The 17,931-nt window shown below is 37.5% G+C and overlaps 1 protein-coding gene across 2 annotated transcripts in view; it reads right to left on the reverse strand.

The window, feature by feature from the left end:
* The window catches only part of HOMER1 (homer scaffold protein 1), a 143,224-nt gene that overhangs the window by 84,084 nt on the left and 41,209 nt on the right, over positions 1–17,931 (reverse strand). For both annotated transcript variants that reach the window (XM_043592841.1, XM_043592835.1), the window contains exon 2: positions 4,340–4,496. Coding sequence is in view for 1 of the 2 variants with exons in the window: in XM_043592835.1 (XP_043448770.1) it covers positions 4,340–4,496 (157 nt within the window). In the remaining variant the exon portion in view is untranslated. The remainder of the gene's footprint in view (positions 1–4,339; positions 4,497–17,931) is intronic.

Here is a 17,931-nt window from a genome sequence, read left to right on the forward strand (position 1 = left end):
ACCCCTAAATATATACTTTACTTCTTTTCCCACAAAGTGGTATAAATTCATGATACTGAGATTCACTATCATTTCTATTTAACACATAGTTTCTTACAAAATTAGTATTTTGGGGGTGCCTGGGTGGCGCAGTCGGTTAAGCGTCCGACTTCAGCCAGGTCACGATCTCGCGGTCCGGGAGTTCGAGCCCCGCGTCAGGCTCTGGGCTGATGGCTCAGAGCCTGGAGCCTGTTTCCGATTCTGTGTCTCCCTCTCTCTCTGCCCCTCCCCCGTTCATGCTCTGTCTCTCTCTGTCCCAAAAATAAATAAACGTTGAAAAAAAAATTTAAAAAAAAATTAGTATTTTGGTGTTATTAAATATTGATTTTGGTGAACACCGTAATAAATTCCAACTATTACTGTGTATCATATTAAGAGAAGTACCTTCTCACTGCCAGTACTATAAAAGTATATAATCAGTTAAGTTAGTGAGTTAATGCCCTCCAAAATTCAGATTACAAAAGTGATTCCAGTAATAATAGAAATAAACATGTTACCAAATTCATAAGCAGTTTTTTGGTGAACTACCAAATGTAGAATGAAAATCAAGCATTTTCAGAACAAAGCAAAATCTATTGAACACGTGAACAGCACAAATATAAATACTTATGAGTATGCATGTATTGATGAAGTTATAATGTATGACACCTGTCCTACTAAAGAAGATAGTAAGAGTAGCTGGCCCCTTGCTTTCTGTCGCAAAAGCAGATGTGTTATCTGTAGTTCTATGAGAGCCCTTACCCTTGATTAAGCATTTTTACTTGTGACAAAATTTAAATACTCATACTCAAACCTCCTTACCCTTCAGTTCAAAAGCTGCTTTTCCTAGCGTGTCATTTTAGATTCTGTAAAATGTGGCTAACAAAGTACTCTAAATTGCAGGTAGTCATGAAATGAAAAGACTCAATGGAAAAGGATATATTAACAAATGGTTAATAACAAAATATAACAAAAGGTAAGGAATCTGGTTATGGAATCATTTGGTTATGCAACTTTTTTTTTGCTGAGTACCTATTAAATGCCAAGCACAATTCTAGAGAGTTGAAATGTAACACTGAACGGTAATGTAACTGTGGATTACATTCTAAACCAAGAACAGTCAGTCAATTAACATATACGTAAGTAACTGACCAATGTAATTTCAGAGTGTTATGTGCTGCGAAGCCTGTAAGACCAGCATCTGATAGAGAGAGGGAGTCTAGAAGGCAAGGACTGGCAGGTACTAGGTTAGATTTGGCGGTCCTTGAGTGTTCCCCCGGAGGAGGGTGCTTGTGAGCTGAGATCTAAGTGTTTTCAAGGAGAGAAGGGCATTTTACATGGGATCTCAGTAACTCTCAAAAAGTGAGGTAGCAATAGGTTTTATAAGAAAATCTGTAAGAAAACCTGTAAGAAAAATGACCCATTTGCTGTAGGTCACAGACCTTCACTTTCAGCTCTTTCAAATGAACTTCTTGATGCTTTTAAGGTTAATAGTCCCATTTTAATCCCCATTTTGAACCTTTCCTTGCCTCCACTTGTCTTGGGGATTACTTGCTTAGGGATTCTTTAATCACTGAAGAAAAACTTTAAAATGAAAGACGATCCCACACTTAAAAAACATTATTCATAGGATGCTTGGGTGGGTCAGTCAGGTAAGTGTCCAACTCTGTTTTGGCTCAGGTCATGATCTCATGGTTCATGGGTTTGAGCCCTACATCAGGCTCTGTGCTGACAGCAGGGAGCCTCCTTGGGATTTTCTCCCTCCCCCCACTCTCTCTCTCTCTGCTCCATCCTGCCCCACAAAAAAACTTAAAAAAATTATTCATTAGAATTCTTTGAATAGAATGGTTTGAATTTTTTGAAAGTGAATCCACTTAAAAGGAAAATCTTAATTCTTTAAAATAAATTTTCTCTCAATCCCAGAGTTCCCATCCTTTCAAGGAAAACAGGTAGAAATGCTGTGTCATTACAGATCATGTAGTGCCCTTATCTTGGCCCTCGGCCATGCTGATGTCTCTGCAGCATGATTAGAAAGCCTTTAAGCAAACTTTACATGCACAGTAAGGGCATTAAATGAGAACAAATGGACATTTTCTAATCAGGGGCACCTAAGGGCTTTCCAACTCATCACGCAGTGCAGAAATAGAAGTGGGACGGGGAGGAGAAAACACTCAGTTAGCCACAAGTAAGCCACTCTGCTTACACTATTGCTTACCAACAACAACTCTGCCTGCAGGGAACTGCAGTAGTTACCAGCATCAGTTTTAAAAAAGTTAACTAGAAAATGGAACATGTGATAGAAATCATAACTGCTACAGAGGGTAGATTTTGTTAAAATAAATAAAAACTTGTTCACAAGAGCTATTTAAGAGTGTAATGTTGGGGCGCCTGGGTGGCGCAGTCGGTTAAGCGTCCGACTTCAGCCAGGTCACGATCTTGCGGTCCGTGAGTTCGAGCCCCGCATCAGGCTTTGGGCTGATGGCTCAGAGCCTGGAGCCTGTTTCCGATTCTGTGTCTCCCTCTCTCTCTGCCCCTCCCCCGTTCATGCTCTGTCTCTCTCTGTCCCAAAAATAAATAAACGTTGAAAAAAAAAATTTTTTTTAAAAAGAGTGTAATGTTTACAAGCTGCAAAGTATACTCAAGAATGGAGGCCAGAAGCAATAGTTCCTATCGCCTCAGAAGGAAGGACACATAAGAGTTACTTAATCACATGGGACATGGGAATACTTCAGTTGAACTTTATTCTATTTAAGTCTCCCATCTGATAAAACTCCATCTTATCTGTGGTTTGGGCCAAGAGGGAAATACAGATTATAGAGAACTGAAAGTTCCAGTCAGGGAAAAGAAAGAAATTAATATTCTAGTGGCTGAGATCACAACAATTAATATCTGTTGATGTCACAATATGACAAACTTATTCTTCATTAAAGAAGTTTTATAGAAATTAACTATTAGCATTTCTCAAGTCCTTTAAAAAATCCTCCAAGTAAAAATGAAAGAGAATCAATTATTCTAATAAATACGTACTAGTCACTTAAGTAGAAGATAAGGGGCAAATAGCCCCTGGGGTTCTGTAATCTAGTTAAGGAGATAAGCAGTGAGCACAAGAGAAAATGAACTGAAAGTTGAGCATTAAATTATCTTTTGTTTCCCCAAACCACTAGGCAATACCTAATAGCCTAAAAATATTAATAACGATAACAAGAGCAGTGTTTGTATAGTGGTTACTATACACCCTTTACGTGTTTTTGCATAAATTACTTAATCTTCACATGAATCCCATGGTGTAATGATGTAGGTGTTTTTATTAGTTCCTTTTTACAGATGAGAAAATTAAGGTGTGAAGACATGAACTATCTTGCTCGATCTAGATCACATGGCTAGGAAGCAGTAGAGCAAAAATTCAAACGAGGGAGTCTAGGTCTAGAGTGTGTGCTTAGACCCTGGGCTGACCTGCTAAAATTTCTGCAAGTTCAAAGGCCTCATGGCTTTAAAAAAAACGTGAAGGAGAAGAATGAAACCCTTGTCCTTCTATACACATTTTATCCAGAATCTGATGTTTGGTATTTCTTATTCAAAATTCATTGATAAAAAATGGAATTTTCCCCCCTTTGAAAGGCATACTATCTATAAGACAATGATCAAAGTGCTATGCAGATATTAACTCACTTAATCCTTACTAAGAATAATGAGGCTCAGAGAAGTAATTTGCCAGAAGTCAAAAACTTAGTAGATGGCAGAGCTAAGATATGAACCCAGGCAGTCCATGCTCTTAAACATTATACTATTTGCCTCTCCTAAAAATAAAAACTTAGGTCTTGTCCACATGCTTCCCTTCAGAGTAAGGGATGTCAGCTTTAATGCTGACACTGACCAGACTTCATACCATTTAGGGACTTAGAATTACTGAATAATCTACAAAAGTGTATCTGAAAAGAATTCTAGCTCCTCACTAGACTGTAAGCTCCAACAGTGTAGAAACTGTCCATTCTGTTTACCACTATATTCCTAGCAACTAGCATAGTGCCTGACATGTAATAGATATGCAATGAATATATAATATATTGAATAAACTAACCTAAAATTTGTAGAATATTTTGGAATGTAACTCAATATAAATAAGGTGGTCAATCCAAGTAATTTAGAAGATAAAAAGACAAAAAGTGTTGCTAAAAATGACCAATTTTGGCTTTTTGAAGTTTTTTAAAACTCAAAAGGAAATATTGTATCTTAATAAAGATGAAAATTCCCCAAATAAAACAGAAGATGCTCTACTATAAAAAGCAAAAGAGCAAGATCATTTAAACAGAATATTACTTACCTTTGAGCCATCTAAACTGATTATCCTATACACATTTCTTGTGCTGTCATAGAAATAAGACACAGTAACTGCATGCTTGCTGGTGGGTACCCAGTTCTTCTTTGTGTTTGGGTCAATCTGGAAGACGTGAGCTCGAGTGCTGAAGATGGGTTGTTCCCTATCAGGCAGAAAATAAAATGACAGATTGAAAGCAGTCATTTTATTGCACTGGACAACAGAACATGAAATCTGTGAGGATGACTCCACTTACCCCAAAACTCCCACATCCCCCAAGACGATAGAAACATTGTTCCATATTTGAATACTGTAAGTATTCAATCATAAGCTTCTTTAAAACAATTATAGTCCATTCTCATTATGTGACGAATCTGTCTACTCACTAAAATGTATTTGTAACTCCAAAATCAGTACTTGAGGTACCTTCTTAGTCTTTTGTAGTGGAAAGATGCAATCGCCTGACATGCATGCTTCCATCTGAGGTTGATCAAGGCAACACTCTGCCTTATTTCAGCTCCCATACTATAAACAAGTGTCCTTTTTGTGATCTATTTGGCACCATGCATTTCATAATACTGTGCTTTTTGTTGGTGTTTTCACTGTGTAAAACAGCTCCCAAGCATAGTGCTGAAGCACGGTCTATTCTTGGATGCAAGAAGGCTGTGATGTGTCTTACGGAGAGAACGTTATAAGCTATGCTCAGGCATGAATTATAGTGCTGTTGGCCATGAGTTCAATGGTAATGAATCAATTGTCTATATTAAATGAGGGGTCTTTAAATACAAACACACATAAAACAAGCTTATGTATTCACTGGTTGATGAAAATGTGATCGGAGGCTTGTAGGAACCTAACTCTCTGTATCCCCTAGAAGCAATCTTTGAGTATTTGATAATTCAGTGTTCGTGATGCCTATATAGAACACAACTACTCTAAATAATGAGAACCGACTATATTCTATTAAAATACAAGAACTTTATATAAGCACTAGGTTAAAAATGTTCACCTATTTAAAACTAGATTAATCCAGTAACAGGTAATAAACTTACTGAGAAAAGTTGACCTCTACTATATTAAAAAGTATACAGCAAACAAGGTAGCTCACAACCATAGTATCTTTTACTGAGTAGGGCCTTAAACAGATTTTAAAAATAATTTCAAGAACCCAAACTATTAAAAAATGTGTATCCAAAATATCATTAGCTTATTTTACAGTCTGGAAAACAAGCGTGTGATGATATATATGCAACAGAAGCATGAGAATGCAAAATTTTCCAAGTTCTGAGTAGAAGTTCTTCTGGAAACAGCCTTTACCAGGCTTTTTTGCTTTGAGCCCAAATAAAGTTCAGTTCTTTCAATTACACAACATCTTCCTTTCCTAAAGCTACATAAGGTCCTAAAGAGAATTTTAACCAGTAAAGAAAGGAGAGTATGGAAGAGAAGAAGTTAGAAAACAGGCAAGCCAAGTCTGGCCCATGGCAACACGACTCTTCAGGTAACAGTAATAGGCTGGGTGTCACATATGTCTATGATCTTCTTCAGCCCTTGGAGAGCAGGTATGAAAGGGAGGCCCCTTCCCTGTAGGTAACCTGGCTCCACCCAGCTTTATTTCTGGAAACCTCCATAACAACTTTTCTTATTCTAAGAATCTGTTGTGAAGCAACTGATACATTTTATGCCACTCCCTAAAAACTGAAGCAGAGAGTCATCACTTCTGGCTTAACTCATATTACATATAGATTCATTCAACAAATAATTTTTCACAACCTCCCAAGGCATTGTGCCTGAAGAACTCTTCTGAATTGGAGAAAGGTCTAGTTCATTCCCTCTTTCCCTATCTTTAATCCTTCAATTTTTCAGTGAGGCTACACTTGGGTTATCTTCCAAAAAGCCCTACAAACCTTGAGGCTTTTTTTTCTCTTCACATTTTAATTAAAGTTCTAGGTGTAGTGCAGTTGGTCAGCCTGACTGTAACTAACTAGTTCCAATCCACAGGAAAACCCAAACACACAAATGTATTTATTTAGGGCATGGAGGGAAGGGAAGTAGGAACTCTAGGGTTATCTAACAACTTCTCCCCCATTTGACAAGCAGTAAATTTCTAAATAGTGCAGGGTGTTGCAATATATGTATTTTATAAGAAACAAAAATAGTTAAGACAATGATATTGCCTTTACACATCTTTTTTTTTTTTTTAATTTTTTTTAACGTTTATTTTTGAGACAGAGAGAGACAGAGCATGAACGGGGGAGGGTCAGAGAGAGGGAGACACAGAATCTGAAACAGGCTCCAGGCTCTGAGCTGTCAGCACAGAGCCCGACGTGGGGCTCGAACTCACGGACCGCGAGATCATGACCTGAGCCGAAGTCGGACGCTTAACCGACCGAGCCACCCAGGCGCCCCTGCCTTTACACATCTTATATGACCAATCAACAAATCCCTATCAGCGGAAATCTAGTGTTTTGAGTCTTATAAATACTTTCCACATTTTAATTCACATAATTATATTAATCTGCACAATTAATCCATAAATTCAATTCCCTTGTGAATAAAAATCTTTAAACTAGCTGTTGTACAAGTGTGCCTTATGAATTTGAATATCAACCAAGTACACTGCTTTTCTTCAATTCTCTTCTGAATAGGTGACTTCTTAAAATTACAGTTCAAGATTTCTGGTCAAAATCTTGTCAAACTCTAGATTAAAAATATTAGGAAAATAATTTCACTGCTGACACAGGGAACAGAGTTCCTAGAAGTAACAAGGAAGTTACTACATCTATCAAGGCATACTAATAAATAGTTCACACCTTTACTGAATATCTACAAGCCAAAAACAGATAAAGATGGTCCCTGCCCCTGAAAATGATGAGGGAGGACAGATGTCAAAAAAATAAAATGCTCTTTACCATGACAGATTCTTTGGAAATAAGTGACCAAGAGCTACCATGGAGAATGTGATGTCTTAGTAGAATTTGAAACAAAGTATGGTAACAGTGGGAAGAGGCAATAGAACACAGGTAGGTGTAGCAAGAACCTTAGTGAGTGTGAGTGCCTTTGAAGAATGAGGCTAAAGAGAGAAGCCAATTCATGTGGGTCCCCTCTGGAAACTACTCAGAGATTGTAAATAGAGAACAGCTCCACATTTTAGAAAGACACATTTGGCAGTACTGAAGGGGTGGATGGGAAGGAAACAAGACTGAACACAAGAAGGCTAGTCAGACTCTTATGAAAAAACTCAAGTATTTGAAATAAAGACGAATGGGGTGCGTGGGTGGCTTAGTCGGTTGAGCATCCGACTTCAGCTCAGGTCATGAAGTCATGGTTCGTGGGTTCAAACCCCGTATCAGGCTCTGCGCTGACAGCTTGGAGCCTGGAGCCTGCTTCAGATTCTGTGTCTCCCTCACTCTCTTTGCCCCTCCCCTGTTTGTGCTCTCTCTCTCTCAAAAACAAATAAATAAAACCTGAAAGGAAGGAAGGAAGGAAGGAAGGAAGGAAGGAAGGAAGGAAGGAAAGAAGGAAGGAAGGAAAGAAAGAAGGAAGAGGAATGGAAGTTAGGGAATGGAATGAAGATTGAGGAGGGATTAAAGGTAAATTTAGAAAACAGAATCAGTAAAATTAAGCAACAGATTGGTTGCAGGGCACTGTTTCTCAATCAGGGGTGATTTGTCCCAATTGGGACCTTTCACAATTTCTGGAGACATTTTTGGTTGTCACAATTGAGGGAGGCTGCTATTGGCACCTAGGTGGTAGAAGCCAGGGGCATCGGTAATCATCTACAATGCACTGAACAGCCCCCTACAAGAAAGAACCAGACCGAAATGTCAATAGTGCCACTAGCCATGTTGGGAAACAGAAACTGAAGTCTGGGTTTGAGGAAGAATGAAATGGGAGAGGATGAGTGAAGTTTTGACCAAGTTCAGATGTGTATAAGGGTTTGCATATAAAACTGTCAGAATGGAAACTTAAAAATATTAGTTTGGAGCACAGTAGAGAAAACCACAGTAGAGAAAAAAGTTGGGGGAGTCATCAAGAGATCGTATCACACTAGTCTGTTTAAGATACATTTCAATAACACTAAACATGTGAATTTCATTCTAGAGAAAAGCTTTGAGAAGCAGCAGAGAAAAGCCATACCTGAAATCTTAAAGCTCTTAATTTTTTTAAAAAATTTTTTTTTTCAACGTTTATTTATTTTTGGAACAGAGAGAGACAGAGCATGAACGGGGGAGGGGCAGAGAGAGAGGGAGACACAGAATCGGAAACAGGCTCCAGGCTCTGAGCCATCAGCCCAGAGCCTGACGCGGGGCTCGAACTCACGGACCGCGAGATCGTGACCTGAAGTCGGACGCTTAACCGACTGCGCCACCCAGGCGCCCCGTAAAGCTCTTAATTTTTAAAAGGATCCGTAAAGCATTTGAAACTAACTGGCCCAAGTGTCCAAGTGTTAAAGTTAATACTTTTTTAAGTAAACTGGATGGCATTCATCAATAAAGGTTAGACACAGTACTTCCTTTACAGCAATTCACAAAAATACTAACTGCATCAGATACAAATAGTTCCCAAAATACGTTCTATGGAACAACAGTCTTAGAAATGAGTGTTCGGTGTTTAAATAAATTCTGCAAACACTGTTCTGTCCCATTCTGAAATACTTATTATGTACATTAGTGTATTAAAGGTTCTAAAACATCCTGCAGTAAAGAAACCCATTTAGGACTGAGTAACCCAGCATGTGGCAAAATTATCTGGCCCCAAAATTCTTTTCCATGTAACACGTTAACATGTCATAGGACTTATATTTATAACCAAAATATGAAAATAAAAAGATAAATTTTGAGGTAAAAGTATCTCACTGTAAGCTGGTCTGGATATTCTGCCATTTTTACTGACATTACTGTCAGTAGAAAACATATATAAAAAAATACAATACAAAATGGAAGCTTTATTTAGTAATGACTAGAGTATTATTTCTTAAACGACATTGAAAGGAACTCTTCTAAGGAATTAATCTGTCAATTTTAAAGCAAATAGATTTTGGCATGAAATGCTTTAAACTGCTTTAGAGGAATAAAATTGAACCAGATACACACACCACCCCCATACACACTGTAAAACTAGAAAATCATCTACTTTGGCATTTCTTCCATCAAGTATCAGGACAACGAGTAGTTCAAATGACCTATTATAAGAAAAGCTTACTGGAATATTTTCCAGTTGGTTCATAAAATAATTCTATGAAGCTGGTACAAGAACAATTCGGAAGTTCTTCATCTTGGGCTAAAATGCAGTAAAAGTACTACATGCAGTGATCAACTCCAAAACTTAATATGGATGTGAAAAACTGGAAGAATGGAAGTACAAGATGACGTGAGAAAAATGTGGTAAAATCAGAGTTTTGTTTGAAAAACAAGGTTTACTTAAACACATTAGAATTGACATAAAGAATGAGTATATTTAACTCATCTCTGTAATAAGAAAAAAAAAAAAAACAACGAAAACTGAAGCAAAACAAAAAGACTACTTGCCAAGAAATATATAAACTCTAGATCTAGAAAAAAAAGGAAAAAGTTAACTTTCATCATCTGGATAGCTTTGATTTAGAAAAGTTCAATGATAATGCTTTTTAAAAATTATTACTGAAATCTGTATTTTTGCAAACATTATGTGATTATGCAATAAATTTATGTTTCAAGGAAGTGCAAAGGTATGGGTCCAATACTAACAACCAAGCTCAAGGGAAGAAAAAGAAATTATACACTCCCTAGTCTTCTTTTAAAATTTTTGTTTTAATGTTTATTTGTTATTGAGAGAGAGACAGAGCATGAGCAGGAGAGGGCAGAGAGAGAGAGGGAGATACAGAATCTGAAGCAGGCTCCAGGTTCCAAGCTATCAGCACAGAGCCCAATATGGGGCTGGAACTCACAGACCGTGAGATCATGACCTGAGCCAAAGTCAGATGCTTAAATCCACTGAGCCACCCAGGCACCCCTCCCTAGTCTTCTTTTAATGTTTGGTTTACAAATACTCTTTTTCATATATGTAAATATAGTTAAATATTGTAGCAAAGGGGATATAAAGAAGGTTATGTTTCAAATAATTCCCCGACTTTCTAATTAAGTTTTCAGAAGAAAGCAGCCTGGTAGAAGTTTAAGAAACCCCAAGGTTAATCATAGTTTCCACTGAGAGTTTGACACTGTTATAAACATGGTTGGCTGGCTATCCACCAACTATTCTTCAGCACTCCCTCCTAACATCTCCCTGAATTTTGTTCTGGTGCTCCAACCTTCCTTCACATGACTGTGAGCTTCACTAGAATAATCAAGGCAATTCCAGTCTTCTTACCAGAAGTCCACTTAGGAATGGACCTCTGAAGCAATTCAGGTCAATGAGATAAGCAAGGAATGTTTGCTGGAAGCTTCTGGGTACAGTCACAAAGAGATTCACACATAACAAGAGGTGTTCTCTTAAATAACACTGTGTATGCAGTGACATCGGACCTAAAGGAGTCATTTTAATGCTATGAGGCCACTAACCTGAGAACAAAGCCAACATTGTTTGCTAAGAATAGCAGATGGAAAGACAAAGAATCTGCTTCCTTGAGTTGTCACTGAATCAGTGAATTAGCCTCCAGGCTTATGTGGTAAAATACGTTTCCTAATTGTTTCAAGCAAGTCATTTTCACTTTAAAAATTACACAAATGAGGGGCGCCTGGGTGGCTTAGTTGGTTAAGCATCCAACTTTGGCTCAGGTCATGATCTCATGGTTCATGGGATCAAGCCCCATGTCCAGGGAGCCTGCTTCGGATTCTGTGTCTTCTTCTAACTCTCCCCTTTCACAACTTGTGCTCTGTCTTTCTCTGTGTCTCAAAAATAAATAAATGTAAAAAAAAAAAAAAAAATTACATAAATGATAATTGAAGAGGTTTACATGAAATAAACCCTACAATGAAGTGCCCCTCAATAAAATGTGACTGATGGTCTTCCAGAACTCCTGGCTAGCTATACACTGGTCATTCATCAACTTTATAACACAACCCCACAGCATATCCAATTAGATTTGGGTGGGGGGTGGGGGGGGGTCATTTAAAATTCTAGAGGTAATCAATAAAAAAATTCCTAAGACTAACTGCATTCAGACAGGCGGGAGGAAGAAATGTGACAATGGCAAAAGTTCACTATCAACTAACTTTCTACTTTAAGAATTTAATACCCAAAGCTTTTAAGAAATAGCAGTATAACACATATTAGAGATAGGGAGAAAACCACCAAGAGAAATAACAACTGGATGTTTTAAAAGCAGTTGACTCTAGTGATGCAGCTAGATGAAGGGGAAACCAGTGATTGTCTTTACAAAACTTCAAGTGTTACTTAATTTTTTAACTCTGTATAGGTACCAAAAAGACTTTTTTAAAGCGGCATTGTGGGGGAATCTAGATACACATCAAAATTAACACCAAGAAAAGAATGTTTTAGGGACCACTTATGAAGACTGCCAGAGAACCAAAGAATAAGTGACAAATTTTAATAGCTTGGAACTCAATGGACTCAACAGTACATGCTATGAAGGTATTTCTATTATTCATTAAGAGGAATAGAGAGAAAGTGGAGAAAAGCAGAAATCCAAACATGCCTAAATCCAAGACTGAAGGTATGTCTACTTGGTGAGGTGAAAATACTCCCCTCCGTTAGAAGTAAAAACACACTAAGATAAAAACATTCTATGTCAGCTCAATTTTTGGAATTTGAGAAGCTGGATAATACTTGTTAAGGCCAAAACGACATGAATAAGGATCAGACAGGGAGTGAACAGACACCAATGATCACTGAATTTAGATGTAATACCTGAAGAACTTAGCTTCAGTGCCACTTGGGGGTGGCACAGAATGTCTTCAGACAAGTCAGAGCTCAAGCACCTGAATTTCCTCCAAAGAATTATCTTGCACAAGTAATAATATAATTTGTAATCCCACTGGGATTATCGGGGAACTGGTTTAACTCCGTCTCCCCATACATCCACACGAGAAAAATCTTGACTACAATACCTGTCTTGATGCTGCTCAAATATTGTAACTGCATATTGCCAATTATGTACTTCCATTGCCATGTTATGTGTTTAACAGCTGACTGCATATACATTTAGAATGTTATCTTTTGAAAAATACAAGCTTCTTTTGAGGGAAGCAGAGATTATTCTAATGGCTACCCCACACACAGTTGTACTACAAGAACTCCATCTAGTGATGGACCAAAAACATAGCAGGCATATGTTTTTTAAAACTTCCAAGTTACTATTTAGCCAACACAAAACTGTAAAGTGACATTGTTATACCACAAGTATGCAGATTCAAAATGTGACGCCAACAACTACAAAACATTTTTTCTGGAAGAATTTCTTAGAACTGTTTGATGTTTAAAAATAGAGTTCCTTGGTCTTGTAATTGGTTAAATGACCCTTTGAATGAAAGATTTTTTTAGAAAATCATCGTTTGCATCACAATTGAGCGTCAGAAACTTTCATGACATCAAATAAATTAAAATTTTCCATTTGGAATTTAAGATTATTAAATTACAAAATTATAGTTAGTAAAAATACTATTTCTTTATATACCATCCCTCATTTTAAGAGCGGTTTTCATCAATCTTAGTCCTTTCATTAGGCCACAGCACTAGTTATTAAAAGAGATTATAGTACTTATTTACCTTGGGCACTTTAATCATTAGCTACTTTTAAAACATCAAGAGGTATGACAAAATTCATAGTAAAGAAAAGCAATCCCACTCAATGTATACTTTTTAGCAAATGATAATTATCAACTGATTCAATGCTCAAAGAACCTGACTTGCTAATTATTTTTATTTTTAAAAAATTTTAAGGGGCACCTGGGTGGCGCAGTCGGTTAAGCGTCCGACTTCAGCCAGGTCACGATCTCACGGTCCGTGAGTTCGAGCCCCGCGTCAGGCTCTGGGCTGATGGCTCAGAGCCTGGAGCCTGTTTCCGATTCTGTGTCTCCCTCTCTCTCTGCCCCTCCCCCGTTCATGCTCTGTCTCTCTCTGTCCCAAAAATAAAATAAACGTTGAAAAAAAAAAAATTTTTTAAGTAATTTTTTAAAGTTTATTTTTGAGAGAAAGCGAGCAAGTGAGCAGAGGAAGGTCAGAGAGAGAGGGAGAGAGAGGATCCCAAGCTGATGTCTGTCAGCACGGAGCCCAATGTCGGGCTAGAACTCAGGAACCATGAGATCATGAACTGAGCTGAAATCCAGAGTCAGATGCTTAACCAACTGAGCCACCCAGGTGCCCCTTGACATGCTATTTATTAAATAACCACCAAGTGACATCATCTCGGCCCCTCTTCTCCATTTTATTATTTTTTATTAAAAAAATTTTTTCTTAACATTTATTTATTACTGACAGAGAGAGAGCATGAGCATGGGAGGGGCAGAGGGAGGAGGAGACACAGAATCTGAAGCAGGCTCCAGGTTCTGAGCTGTCAGCACAGAGCCCGATGTGGGGCTGGAACTCACAAACCACGAGATAATGACCAGAGCCGAAGTTGGACGCTCAACGAACTGAGCCACCCACACGCCCCCCACCTCTTCTCCATTTTAAACCATATCCATTTCAGATAAAATACTGGATGTTTAAAAATAAAGAGGTATTCCTGATAACTCATTATATTTAAAATTAGTATTGTCTCTCTGTCTCTCAAAAATAAAGAAATGAAAAAAATTTTAATCTCTGTCTCTCAAAAATAAATAAATGAAAAAAAAATTTTTTTAAAAGGCGGGGTGCCTGGGTCGCTCAGTTAGTTAAGCATCCAACTTCAGCTCAGGTCATGATCTCACAGTTTGTGAGTTCGAGCCCTGGGTCGGGCTCTGTGCTGACAGCTCAGAGCCTGGAGCCTCCTTTGGATTCTGTCTCCTTCTCTCTCTGCCCCTCCCCACTTGCACTCTGTCTCTCAAAAATAAATAAAATAAAAAATTTAAATTAGTATTGTTATTTCCAACTCTGTTAGACTTTAAATATTCTTTACCCAGGTGATTTCCACTAAATAAAGCTAAATAGTGAAAAATGAAAATATACAAAAGGGAAATCGAAGGAAAAAAGCCTCTTATTAATGAAAATTTAATTTGTTTTAAAATAGGTGGTGCATTCCAAAAATCTAAAAAAATTTTCTAGTAGACATCCAATTCCTAAAACCTTTAAAAGTGAGTAAAATGTAAAAATATTATTAAAAAAATTTTTTTTATGTTTATTTATTTTTGAGAGAGAGAGCACAAGCGGGGGAGGGACAGAGAGAAAGGGGGACAGAATTTGAAGTAGGCTCCAGGCTCTGAGCTGTCAGCACAGAGCCTAAAGCAGGGCTCAAACCCATGACTGCAAGATCATGTCCTGAAGTTAGATGCTTAACTGACTGAGCCACCCAGGCGCCCCAGAAGATTATATAAGTTCTAATACCAATAATATTTGAAGGAACAACAATACTCTTGGGTACTTTTCCTGTACACCTACTACAAACTAACCAAGTGGATACTCAATCCATATAGTATCTGAAGAAGTAACTATTCTAAGAAATAAATCCAGGACTGAAGAAAAAGAATTGAAGGTACTGTGGCAAAATGTTAATGTTTGCTACATTTGAATAGCAGTTGGATGAATGTTACATTATTCCCTGTATTATTCTGAATATTTTAAATAGCTCACAACAAACAAACTTCACACCACTCCTCTTAGAATTTTTATTGACACTGTGAAATCTGAATAATCAGCTATGTTTTATAGATATGTAGATCATTTATTTTTAACTGTGACGCAAAAGTCTATGGTATAATTAGAGCTTCACTGTCCAATACAGTACTACTAGCCACATGACTACTGAATATTTGAAATACGGCTTATGCAATTGATAAAGTGAATTCATTTAGATTTTGATACCCAAGTCACTTAAACACATTTAAGCATATACGGGACAACCTGGGTATGTGAATCTACTATTTCAACTGTACATTTGATGAAATTTGAATTGAGTTCAGGTATTTCTGATTTTAGCCTCCAAAATGAGAGGTGCTCTAAGTACAAAATACCTAAGGGATTGCAAAAACTTAGTAAGTAAAAGTATGTAAAATATTCCAATGATTCTTATATTAATCACATATTAAAAAGATACTATTTTGGATATATTGTGCCAAAATGTGTTAAAACCAATTTTACCTTTTTAAAACATTAACAATAAATTTAAAATTGTACAAGATGCTCACACTGTATTTCAAGTAGAAAATACTGGACTATTTTATGTAGCCACTTCCTTACTGACAGACATAGAAGTTCCATTTTTTACACTATTACAAACAATGCCCCTGTATGTTTACTTGTGCACACATGCAAGAAGATATACTAGAAAAATTCCTGATCATAAGGTATGCACCAAAGCATATTTCCAATTTGCTCTTCACAGCACATGTACCAATTTATATTCTTTTATAAAAAAAGGTTTATTATTTATTTTGAGACACAAGAGAGAGAGAATCAAGCAGGGGAGGTGGGGGGTGGGAGAGAGATGAGAGAGAGAGAGGGAGGTAGGAAGGGAGGAAGGGAGAGGGAGGGGATCCCAAGCAGGCTCCATGCTGTCCGTGCAGAGCCTGACACAGGGCTCGATCTCATGAACAGTGAGATCAGGACCTGAGCTGAAATCCAGAGTCAGATGCTTAACCGACTGAGCCACCCAGACGCCCCTGAGTTTATATTCTTTTTTTCAAAAAATTTTTTTTCAACGTTTTTATTTATTTTTGGGACAGAGAGAGACAGAGCATGAACGGGGGAGGGGCAGAGAGAGAGGGAGACACAGAATTGGAAACAGGCTCCAGGCTCCGAGCCATCAGCCCAGAGCCTGACGCGGGGCTCGAACTCACGGACCGCGAGATCGTGACCTGGCTGAAGTCGGACGCTTAACCGACTGCGCCACCCACGCGCCCCTATATTCTTAATAGTCTTAGATAATTTCCTCCCAACACTTGGTAATCTCCAAGTAACATCTTTAATTTGTGCCAACTTGATGGGCATGAAATGGTATTTCAATGTTGCTTTAATCTGCATAACACTGATTACTAGTGAGGCTTAGGAGATCTTCGTATACTTCTGACCCATTTGAGTCCAGTAGATTTCTATACTTATTCCTGAGCTTGTTTAAAACCTTATTTTAGCTTCAGAGAGTGAAAGAGACCAGAATCCAAAATTCAGCACTCAAACCATATGCAGGGCAACATTTCATAATTCTAACATATATAAACCTAATTGAGGTCAACACCCACTAAAGTACAGAAAAACCAAGTTGCTTTTTTCCCCTAAATCTAAGGACATCTAATGTTTGAAAATCAATACAGTATAGATATAGCACATAAATTCTGCTCTTTTCCAAAGGCAAATTATAGTTTTAGTTTTTATATACCAAATTGTTCCTGACATTCTTCAAAATTTTTCCTTTGTGGAGGGGTGACTACAGGAGTAATAAATGTGTACTAGTCAAACTTTTAGAGTTTTTTAAAGTTTTCCTGGCTTCTTATCAAAACAAACAAACAAACAAACAAACAAACAAATCCAGGAGCTCCTGAGTAATTCAGTTAAGCGTCTGGCCCTTGATTCCGGCTTAGGTCATCATATCACAGTTCTCACAGTGCATGAGTTCAAGCCCCGAATGGAGCTCTGTGCTGTCAGAGGCTGGTAGGGATTCGCTCTCTCTCCCTCTCTCTCTGCCCCCCATCTCAAAAAAAAAAAAAAGGAAATAAACTTAAAAAAAATTTTTAAACCTAACCTTTAATGCTAAACTTAAGTCAAAAGTAATAATGTGATTTTACTGTCAAAAAGGTTAAACTCATGGGTGTTTTTCGAATATTAAACACTATCACCACTTCTACACAATTTCCATTCCAACTTTCCTTAGACTTGAAAGAATCACTTGTATCTAATGGAGTTTTCTCAGTCACAGGTAATAACTACATCTGGCTAACTCCTTTCTGAGTGGTCTTCAAGTATGTTAGCTATATGTAAGTCTACCAACGAACAGCATCTGGTATTTTATGTACGGTAGCCACACATTCTCAGTTTCTCAGATTATCCAACTTTAATATACTTATTTTTTCTATTGAAAAAGGGCTGCATTGACTATAATTAAATGTGATTTATGATGACCACTGTTGTCAGCTTCTCAGGAAACAAAGATTATAGACAAAAATTTTTGTCAGATGCTGTGCCCCAATTTGGGGTTTTGCAAATACAATCTCTATAATGACATAGGGTTTTTGCTCAAATGCATTAGATCTATTTCAAAACAGTGGTGTTAAAATAATTCAGTCATTACAGCATTATGGAGTCCCAAACAAATTCTGACTGTGAATCCCAAACTTTCTGACTGTGAATGTATTTATTATTTTTCACTGATGATAAATTTAATATACGTATACAATAAGCTACGTTGTGGGGGTGTCTTTGAGCTTTTTAGCCTTTCTGAAAGTGAATTTTAGCAGAGAGGTACATGAGGTAATCACTATTGATAAAAAGGGCACCAGACACAGTACTTTACAGCCTATAGCACTGTTTTTTTT

Source organism: Prionailurus bengalensis, chromosome A1 (genome assembly GCF_016509475.1).
Source record: "Prionailurus bengalensis isolate Pbe53 chromosome A1, Fcat_Pben_1.1_paternal_pri, whole genome shotgun sequence".
NCBI lineage: Eukaryota > Metazoa > Chordata > Mammalia > Carnivora > Felidae > Prionailurus > Prionailurus bengalensis.